The sequence below is a fragment of the Vigna angularis genome, chromosome 6 (assembly GCF_016808095.1).
Source record: "Vigna angularis cultivar LongXiaoDou No.4 chromosome 6, ASM1680809v1, whole genome shotgun sequence".
In the NCBI taxonomy this organism is placed as follows: Eukaryota; Viridiplantae; Streptophyta; class Magnoliopsida; order Fabales; family Fabaceae; genus Vigna; species Vigna angularis.
Window position 1 is genome coordinate 35,232,569 of NC_068975.1, and position 10,617 is coordinate 35,243,185.

Sequence of the window (10,617 nt, forward strand, 5' to 3'; positions counted from 1 at the left end):
TATCATAATTTTTTCTGAATAATATTATATAATAAAACTATTATGGTAAATCCAATTATTTTTTCTAAAAAACTAATTTAGATAAGTTGTACAATAAATATAAATTTAAATAAAATCAATTTCTTCAAAAAAATTAATGTAAATTATAAAATCGATTTTTAAACATAATTTTACTTATTAATATTTTTGTCTTCAATAACTTTATTTTGATTATTTTAGTTTTCAAAAATATATTCAGATAAAAATCACAAACAAATAAGCAGTGGGTATTTATTAGTCTTCTTTAATAAGTGAATAATTAAAATACTCTATCACTCATTCACGGTTAAAGAAATTTGTTTGGTATTTTGTGATTTTCGCATCCCTGCATAGGACCACATAGAGTTCTTAACAAAAAAAATCCCAAAAATGTAACGTTTTTTAATATAAATTTTTATGCTATTTTTTATGAAATCTAATTTATCTTTATTATAATAGATTGATGTTTTAATAATAAGAAGGGTACGAGAGAGAAGGCGAAGATGTTCTTGATTGGGGGACGAGAGAATAACAATCCCAAAAATGCTAGATGGGACACAAACAGAAGAGAGAGTCACATCAAAAGAATAACTGAACAGAATTTAGCACTAAAATCTGTATGTTAGATATATTCAAAAGTGAGGTAATACAGGGAAAGGATTAAAGGATGTAAAATGAGCCCATTTATACATGTAGCAGCATATCAGCATCTATATGGTTATGCTATTGGGAACCCCTCTACAAGTAACTCCAGGATCAGAGGAGGCAATGAGCAAATCATAGGGTGGAATTCCAGCACCACATCTATTTCTACGTTTTGAGTCTTTATTTCTCTTCTCAATCTCCTTTTCTACTCTCTTTACATCCATTGAAAACTTGTAGAAAGCTTCCACGATTTCAGGCTCACCAGCCCATTCCGACAAGTCTTTCCTCTGTCCTATGTATTCTTCATCCGGTGAATGCTGAGAAAGTATGTTAACCACTGCCAGAAACTTGGTGGTTTCAAACAAATTTGGTAAACAAGACAACAAGTATCCTTCTGGGTCATCCATAAATTCTTTGTACTCCGGATTCCCTTCTCGGGGTAACAACTTCTTCATGTGTGGGGACCGCATTGGAACATACCCTCCCAGAGGGTATTGCCCAAAGTTCACTGCTGCATGCTGAACCGAAACAACCCATATGAATGTGGTGAGTATTGAAGTTAGATCACTAGGAGTGGATAGTGTCCACCACCAACTTGCATTTGCATGATCAGCATGCCCAACATTGATCACCTCACTATACCATGCTTGTAGTTCGTTGTCTGACTCAACCATCTTCCCATCTCGATAATAGTAGTTAACATAAGTCCTCACAAAGTTCTCCAGGGCAAACCACATAAGAAGTCCATCATTTGCATAAGGGTAGTCTTCGATGAGCAGCCTTAGCCCATGGGGTTGTGTTGGATCTGGTTCTGCTACTCCCCTGCATCATGATTATTGCAACATAATAAGATCACACGCTTTTAACTCTTCTAACATGGGATTCGAAGTAGACGAACCTTCTGATTAGGTCAGCAGGAAGAGCTTCCATGTCAAAACGCCAATCTTTGTACGCAGCTGAGATTATCTGAGTGCTGTATTTGCCAGGAGAAAAGAAAGATTCAATGATGCCTCCTTCGTTGATGAGAGCCTCACGAGCCAATGCATTTATTTGCAATGTGTGTTTCAAATGTGGCTTTAGAAGCTTGAAAATTGGGTGCATAACACTCAGTTGGCGATGAGTTGCTACGATGAAAGGCTCCATGCATGCGTGGGTCCTCAACCTATACATTTCAGAAACATTATTTCATATTCCATGTTAGGTAAACAGGCACACATGCAAAGTATAAAAGTTTGTGCAGTTATACATACCAATGATGGACCAGTTGGTGAACACCGGCGTCGTTGGAGCAAACATGTGCCTTGGCTATTTGCCACAACCAATGAGAGGTGGCATCCATTGGAGGAGTAAGGACCTGTTTGGATGATTCCCCCTCTGGAAGACTCAACTCGATAGCAATAGGCTTTAATGTTCCAAGTGGTGTCAGAAACAAGATGGTACGAGTTGCATATGCTTTTCTGTCTTCCTGAACATTCATGCCATTCAGAAATGGGATATAGACATCATGATAATCCAATATGAACAGCTTCTTTTCTGCTATTGCCTGAGCCAGTAGGTAATGCAAAGCTTCAAACTTCCAATACACAGAAAAAGGATTTATAGTTGTGTCCGATGAAGTTGAAGATAACTGACACTTAAATTGTTCAAATAAATATATAAAAAAATAAGCTTCATTGACTTGTATATTAACCACCTTTTGTACTGACATTCCATCCAAATGGCTTATTATGTGCTCTTCTTTTAGGGCAGATTTTTGTGGACCGTATATCGAAGGATCCAGATCACTGAGGGGTGGAAAAGCCTATCAAATATTTAAAGTAAAATACAAAAATCAATATATATATATAGAAATCATAAGTTTTTGGTATTTTCTTCAGTTTTTATTATTACCTCAAGTCTTTTTATGCTTAGAGGGTTGATGCCAGCCAATGCTTGACGACCAAGTTCTTCATCTTTCATGCACCAACCACTCGCTGAAATTTCAAATATAGCACATTTATTGGTAGAATATTTCATCATAAATTGAACAAAAACTATTTCAAATTGCATACCACCATTGATAATACGTGGAGTGTTAAATTTAAAATGCTCTTCCACATTGTTTCTGATCCTGCTCATATTCATAAGTAAAGACCATCTCGTTGAAGCTACCTTCTCGGGTTTCATTTTATGGATGTGCTTTCTCTTGTATATTTGTTGAACATCTGAAATTTGCTTGAAATCTCCACACTTGGTAATACAAGTTCTTATGAAAGGAATCAAATTTCTCGTTGTCCCTTTCAACTTTTCCACATCAAGAGCTTTCTTTCTCATACCTTCAAACACTTCATCTCTTGGGACGTAAGTTTCCCCGGATGGATTTACACATGACTCGCATTTCTTGTCTGAAAGGAAACAAAAATATGTTAATGATCAGCTATACTACCGACAAAATACAAACATATAGCACTGAAAAGGTCTGTGCTTTTATAGTAAGTTTTGTTCTGAATATTTTTGTAACTGTATACTTTCATTTTTGAAATATTTCATAATGAAATATTTGTGTTTGTTGATATAGCTTACGATTCAAATTTTGTGTTATCTAGTTTTCTTGAATGTTGTTATTGATGTGACAAAGGATCATATGCATGGACCACCGGAGAGAATGAGAGACGTGGTCATTAATTCATGAAATGAAACTAACCGGTTATGGATGGAGGACGACCGGTTCTGCACCTTCTGGGACTAGGGTACTCCGTTGTCCCTAGTATTGGCCTCATGTTTTCTCTTCCTTTGTCTGGATTTCCCAAATCATTGTACACATCATAATCATACACTCTTTCACACCTCTTTCTTACACCTTTTCCATTTCCTCTCAGCAGTCGTAGTTCCTCCTTTCTTAGCTCTTTCAGACCCGCTGGTGTGTAGCATGGTAAGTATGCCTGTGGTGACAATATATGAATTCTCTTACCATGACAACTGAAATTGTGAATACGTGAATGTTCAAATCATACAATAGTTATTACCTTGTTGCTGAAGAAAACTCTGTCCTCTGGATGAATCTTCTCAGGTTGAACCCAAGAATTGCAGACAATATCCGCAACACCTTCAATGGAAAAACCTTCCAGAAAGATCTCTTTGTCGTATTTGTTTGTGACAGTGATAGCTCCGGGGAAGCCAAAATCTGAATCTATCTCAAATTCTACCTTGTATGTGGAACTCTCCGCTCCCACCTTAAACTGTTTCAAAAACTCTAATTCAACTGGGTTGCTCAGTTTTGTCTCCATCGTTCCTACAATTACGTAGGACACTCACATAAATCAAAATAGTAAAAAACATTTCAAAACATATAAATTAACTAATACGTGCACCTAGCTACGGCATTGTTGATGGTGTGAATACAGGACTTTACTAGTAAAACTGTCAAAACGGATAACTTGCTCGATCGAACCGAGTTGAAAACGCAACCTAATCCGACTCAAATTCGTGATGAGTCGGGTTGGCTCGCGAGTTATAATTTATTTTCACAGCATTACTTACCGGAGTGAATTTCGGTGCTAACCAGCTGGAAGACAATTCCTCTTTGCTGATGCATGGTGGGCAGCATCATCTCCTTACTGTTCTTGATAGTTACTGTTCCGGCTATGGTCAAAGTCACGTTCAATGGGTTGGAAGCAAGCTCATCTAATTTGGTGAAGGGTGGTGACTGTGAAAGAGGAGCAGGTAGTTGCAACATGGTCTTCAGCTCAGAGAAAGTTGGAAGCATAGAAACTGTTCTCTGCCTCTTAATACAGAAACGGTTAGGTAGTGAAGACCACCCTGAAATATTACAACAAAGTGCTTCTACCATGGTTTGTCCCAAAATTTCTTTTACCAGACCCATTTTGAAAGTTCTGAAGTACTGTTTCTCCTTTAGTATTACACACTTCACATGCAAGGATAGTGCAATTCTGTGATTGAGCTAGATGATAAGAGGCCACGGAGAATGATCATATATATTTATAGCAAGAGAAATCCACAAAATGTCAAAGATTCATTTTTTAAATACAAATATTTTACGTTCATTTTCAAATTATCTTTTTTTATCTTTTACTCTTCTGCTTTTTTCTAAAATTACAAAAGTTTAATTTTTTGTAACTATTTTACTATAATGTCACACATTATTATGACTTAATATAAAAATAATTATAAAAAGATGTATTTTTTTATTTGTAAAATAAAATAAAGAAAAGAAAATAATGAAAAATAATGTCAAGCAATTGTAAAAAAATTGTGTATATCAAAATATTATTACTCTTTTAAATAATGTGATTTGTTCATGAAGAAAATGATAGAATAAGTGGAAAATAAATTTCGGTTGACTACTGAGGATTAGATAAAAGAAGGTATATAAATTCACCCAATTCAATGAATCTCAAGAACTTTTTTTAAGCTATGGAATTTTTTTAAGCACTTATATCTTATTTTGGAAACATGTTATTTTAATTTATAAAGATAACAAATGATAACAAAAAAAAAAAGGAAGAAACTACTTACTTTATAATCCTTTGAGATTTTTCTTTAATAAAGTCATCATCATTATTATTAAGATCAATTTCATTTTTGTTATCATGTTATCATTATTATTGATTGTTATATTCGTCATCTCAATTTGTCATTAATTGTCATCTACATAATCTTTATTGTAATTTTCACTATCATTATCATTTTTTTTTCTTGATATTTGTTGAAAAGCATGTGTACATAAGTTAAAACTCTTATTTCATTGTTTATTTTATTTTATTTTGAAATGTAACAAAAATTGTCAAAGTGGGTCTGTTTGAAGTACATTTAGCTTTCCTTTTCTTATCTTTTGTATTATTTTTCTTCAAGGTAAATAATTTTAACATTGAGCAGGTAATTTTACTTATTTATTTTAAAATAAGTTATTGTCAAATATTATTATAAACTTTAATATCTTAATTATGTTAATACTCCAAAATTCATCAATAATTTATTATTATATAAAATTTTATTAAAAAAATGAAAACAAAGCTGGAGACTTAATTTTACTTCTCCATATTTGAAAAATAATTAAACACATTTTTTTGATCATTTTGTTGCTTCACAAGAAGAAATTGAAACTGATTCTCACGACTTAATTTTGTATTTCTTCTACAAAGTTCTTGTGTTACAAATCATTAAGAACTTCTCCTATTTCAATTTAAGTACAAATAGTGGTCTCAAATATCATCTTTTCCACACCCAACAGACATAACTCATTTACCTTTCATACTACGTTTTTTCCATTGCTTATAAACTTTGGACATGTATGTCTTTTCCAACTCTTTCAAGATGCTAGCACATGTGATTGGTGCACCCACTCTTTATCATCCAAGCTTCTTTGCTCTCTCTCATCATCATATATATATATATATATATATATATATATATATATATATATATATATATATATATATATATATATATATATATATATATATATATATATATATATATATATATATATATATATATATATATATTAAATTGTTGTCATTATGTTAATAACAACATAAATTAAATTAACATTAAAAATTAGATTTAATTTAGTGTGGTTAAATTGATGGTAAATTAAATAAATTTTAAATTAAAAATGTATTAGAGGTGTCAAATCAAAACTAAGTTGTTGTAATTAAAATTCCATTTCAAAATTTGTAATAAATTAACGTTGACTGATAATACTAAAAATCGACGTCACAAAATTAGTATCTTAATTTTATTGGGTAAATTAACACAAATTAATACTATTAATTAATTAGGATTGATATTTACTAATTTGCATCAACTTTTACTGATTTAATATTTGTTTGTGGATAATGATACTTTAACAACATTTTAACACCATCTACGTGTCATTCTGTGGTGGTTGATCCATGTTGATATTTATGATTATTATTATTGATTATGCAGTAATTTTGGACCAATCACAAAATGATACGTTAAAATATTGTCCAAGTATCATTTTCCTTTATTTTATCACTTGCATGTATACCACTTGTGTGAGAACAATGCAGTCTCGCATGTTCTCTCTCCTTGAAACAATCCTTTCTATGCTTTTGCTACCACCAGTTGCCTTCTAATCCTTATCTTGTCTCTTTGCTTTGCTACCACCAGTTGCCCTTTACCATCTTTCGCTTCACTTTTGATTGTCTTATTATTGTGCTTTCATTTGTAAGCATCATCATCACTTCTGTCTTAGTTTTGATTTTTGTTTTTCTTAACAATTATCCCATTTGGTTATGGTTTTCTTCCGCTTTCTATAAATTTTGTTTTGTTAACATTTTTCAATTTTAGTTTACATTGTACTTTATATAAATTCTTAAGTATTTTTATAATTTTTATTTTGTTTAATACATTACTATTGGATATGGGAAAGTTTGTATCTTATAAATGTGTAAAGGTTTACTTGATATTAAAGAAATAAGGTACATTCAACGTCAACAATAACACTTTGATTTAATTTTATAATTAGCAAGTATAATTATATGTGTTCTTACTACATTCATAGTTTAGGAATTGAAATATATAGATTAAATATTTTGTTCTCCTTTTATCTATCAATATATATTTTAAAGATAAAATTATGACACACAAAGTTTCAAATATCATATAAATAAGGGTTAAATATGTTTTTAGTCCCTAAATTATTGGCCGTTTCTGGTTTTCGTCCCTCTTTCAAAATAAGGTACAATTTAGTTCTCATTCTTTTCGAAACTTTGGTTTTAGTCCTCGAAAACTAACACCGTTAAAAATGTGCTGACGTGGCTAACGGTAGACTGACACAATTTTTTCTCTTGCGTTGAACCTTTTCTCCCTCTCTCTCCCTCGTCTCTTCCTTCCATCTCCCCTCCAACCTCCCCACAGGTATCACCTCCCACCTTTCTGTGAGGTTATCTCTTTAAAAACCCAACTTTTTTTATTGAGCCCATGACCAATTGGTCACCAAGGTACAACTTTATTATTGTGCTAGGGTTCACCCTCCTCATTTGTATTACAGATCCCAAATATTTAAAATAGAAACATTTGGTCTGCCTCCAAAGTTCAAGCTAAATGTTAATTACTTTCCATGATTTCTTCCATTAAGGTGCTATAATTATGGTCTTTTATCATTACAGGATCAACAATGTCTTCACGTTTCTTTTTTTAAATTATTTGTTTGATTTGATTCTGTAATCATCTCTTACAAATCTTATCTTTCCAGTCATAATCAAAATACGAAAGTGAGAATCCTGAGTGCTTTGAATCTCTGTTTATTTTTTGTTTTGTAATTCTTGGTCTATTGATGCTTTTAGCTTTATATAATCCTTCTGAACCCTATACTTAAGCATACTTGGCAATGCAGGTTGCAGAACGAACTCTCTTTTTGTGGAATAATGAACACATTGTCAACTTAATTGCCCAAAACAGGACTGTAGTATTACCAATCATATTCGAAGCATTGGAGAAAAATATCCAGAGTCATTGGAACCAGGCTGTTCACGGACTGACCGTGAATGTTCAGAAAATGTTCATAGAAATGGATGCAGAATTATTTGAAGAATGTCAGAGACAGTATGCAGAGAGGGAGGCTAAAGCAAAGGATTTAGAAGAGATAATGCAACTTAAAAGTGCAGTTGGATAATCAGTTAGACGTTGTTAGCAATGTCTGCAGATTAAGAATGTTTAATGAAATACTTTCTTGTATTTTTTTTCACTTACAGAGAGAAATACGAATAATTTTTTCGCACAAAATAGCTTTATAAACCTCAAGATTCAAACTCTTCATCCAAATTTCTGCAGTACATGCATCTTTGTTGATCAATTTTATAATAAATTTTGTACACGCACTACGTTTGATCAGGTTCTTGAACAAGGCTTGTATCAGAGTCTAAGAGGGGACAAACACAAAGGAAAGCGCATGGAGATTATGCAGTGTTGGGCAAGTTGAGCAAGTGAAGATATTGCTATCGGTTATTCCCATTTTCTCGTGCACCATCGTTTTCAACACAATCTTAGCACAACCGCAGACATTCTCAGTCCAACAAGGGAGGGCCATGGACACCCATCTCACCAAATCCTTTAACATCCCTCCAGCGTCGCTTCAGGCCGGTTTGGCAGAGGCAACGGCGGTTAGCTTCGTGGGTGGCGGCAGTCTTAGAACTCGAAGGAGAGGGAAAGGGTATCCCTTTTTGCAGAGGGTGGGGAGGTTGGGTGGAAGATGGAAGGAAGAGACGAGGGAGAGAAAGGGAGAAAAGGTGAGAAAGACTGACTCAACGCAAGAAAAAAAATTGTGTCAGTCTACCGTTAGCCACGTCAGCACATTTTTAACGGTGTTAGTTTTCGAGGACTAAAACCAAAGTTTCGAAAAGAATGAGGACTAAGTTGTACCTTATTTTGAAAGAGGGACGAAAACCAGAAACGACCAATAGTTTAGGGACTAAAAACATATTTAACCCTATAAATAATTATTGATCCTAACAATGTCTCTTAATGGACTTGAGATAAAAAGCACAAATTGATGCTTCTGACTTGTAACTTATGAGTCAATCTAGTGTTCAATGGTGACTTTTTAGTGGTCTGAAGACTGTCTATGAAAATATATTTATAACTCGTAAATCAATCTGTTCAATGGTGATTTTTTGGTTGTCCGAAAGTTAGTCAATGACAATATAATTCTACAAGAGAGTTTTTTTTTTCATCTTTGTAACCATGATTGATAGATAAAACAAACATATACTAACTTAAATTAAAACACAACAAAATATAAAATCAAACTAAATTTAAATAAAAACAAGGTAAAAACAATTGATTTATTCATGAGAGAACAAAAATATGTAAAATCAATAATTATTACTTATTCTATAGATTTTTAGCTTTTTCAATGTAAATCACACTTTATGCTATTTGTGGTGATAGGTTGTGTTCATCCAAGACAAAATCATCAAGTTAACTCCTTCCCATGCATCATAGATTAGATCATTTGGTCATGAAATCTTTATGCTTCCATTAAGAAATTTTAGTTTGTTATTGGACAATAGAGCGTCTCTCATATTCCTACTCAAATAATAGTTAGTTTCATTCAAAAGTGTAGAAATTAAAATAAGTTTGGATTTTATAGAAAATAATGTAGATAATGGAACTTGAGGGATTACTATAGTTTGATATGTCTAGTTAGTTGTTATAACACAACCTGACATTATGATCCAAAAAGGCAAGAAGGCTTAATTAAAGAAATCTTCATGAAAATAAAAGAAAGGATGGCAAGTAGCAGAAATAGAGCATGTATTTAGGCTGTTCTAATATCATATCTAATATGATGAAAGACTAACTTGACTTTAAGCCATGAAGGCTTGCACATAGAGAAGAGGATAGGAGAATGCAAAAGGTAAAAGAGTGAAAGACCAAATGAGTAAAATAGTTCTTATTACTATTGATAATGTGTTTTTTCAACTGTTTGAAAGAAGAAAAAATCATCGACAAAATAGAACAAATTTAATAATTATTTAAGTGATTAAATATGTATATAATTACTAAATTTGATATAAAATTAAAATTTGTTTATATTTTAATTTAAAAAAAATAGATTAATATAATTCTTTTTAAAATATATTTTGGATTAGTCTTATATCTTATTAAATGTATGTAAAGATGAGTCATGATATTTTAATGTAAATAAAATAAAATATAAAAAATTAAGATAATGTCAGAATTTTGCCAAACATAAATGATTCAGTACATGTATATTTTTGAGAAAATACAAAGAACCATAATTGGTTGAATTTATTGGACAGTGGATTAGGGGTGTTTGGTTTATTTCTAGAGAGGTGACAAACCACTATGAGTGTTTACAACCACAAACTCATTTGTGTGCAGTTAGTTAGTCAATTTCAAACTACATATTACTTACTCACAGATATTTATTTTTTGTGTACTGATATTTCTGACTTTAAAATC

The 10,617-nt window shown here is 32.1% G+C and overlaps 1 protein-coding gene across 1 annotated transcript; it reads right to left on the reverse strand.

Moving 5' to 3' along the window:
- Positions 1-662: 662 nt before the first annotated feature.
- Positions 663-4,589, reverse strand: LOC108341692 (linoleate 13S-lipoxygenase 3-1, chloroplastic). The gene is made up of 9 exons (XM_017579343.2): positions 4,183-4,589; positions 3,669-3,934; positions 3,347-3,584; positions 2,715-3,047; positions 2,554-2,636; positions 2,357-2,464; positions 1,914-2,206; positions 1,562-1,825; positions 663-1,485 (listed from the first exon to the last, which is right to left on the reverse strand). The coding sequence occupies exons 1-9, from the start codon at positions 4,523-4,525 to the stop codon at positions 729-731; spliced, it is 2,685 nt and encodes an 894-aa protein (XP_017434832.2). The 5' UTR covers positions 4,526-4,589; the 3' UTR covers positions 663-728.
- Between the last annotated feature and the right edge of the window lie 6,028 nt (positions 4,590-10,617).

Excerpts from the sequence above, each read along its gene's own strand:
- LOC108341692 (XM_017579343.2), bottom strand. The coding sequence starts at position 4,525 with ATGGGTCTGGTAAAAGAAATTTTGGGACAAACCATGGTAGAAGCACTT. Across the intron at positions 3,935-4,182 it reads TAGCACCGAAATTCACTCCG|GAACGATGGAGACAAAACTG; the intron begins GTAAGTAATGCT and ends ACGTAATTGTAG. Across the intron at positions 2,207-2,356 it reads ATGGAATGTCAGTACAAAAG|GCAATAGCAGAAAAGAAGCT; the intron begins GTGGTTAATATA and ends CTACTGGCTCAG.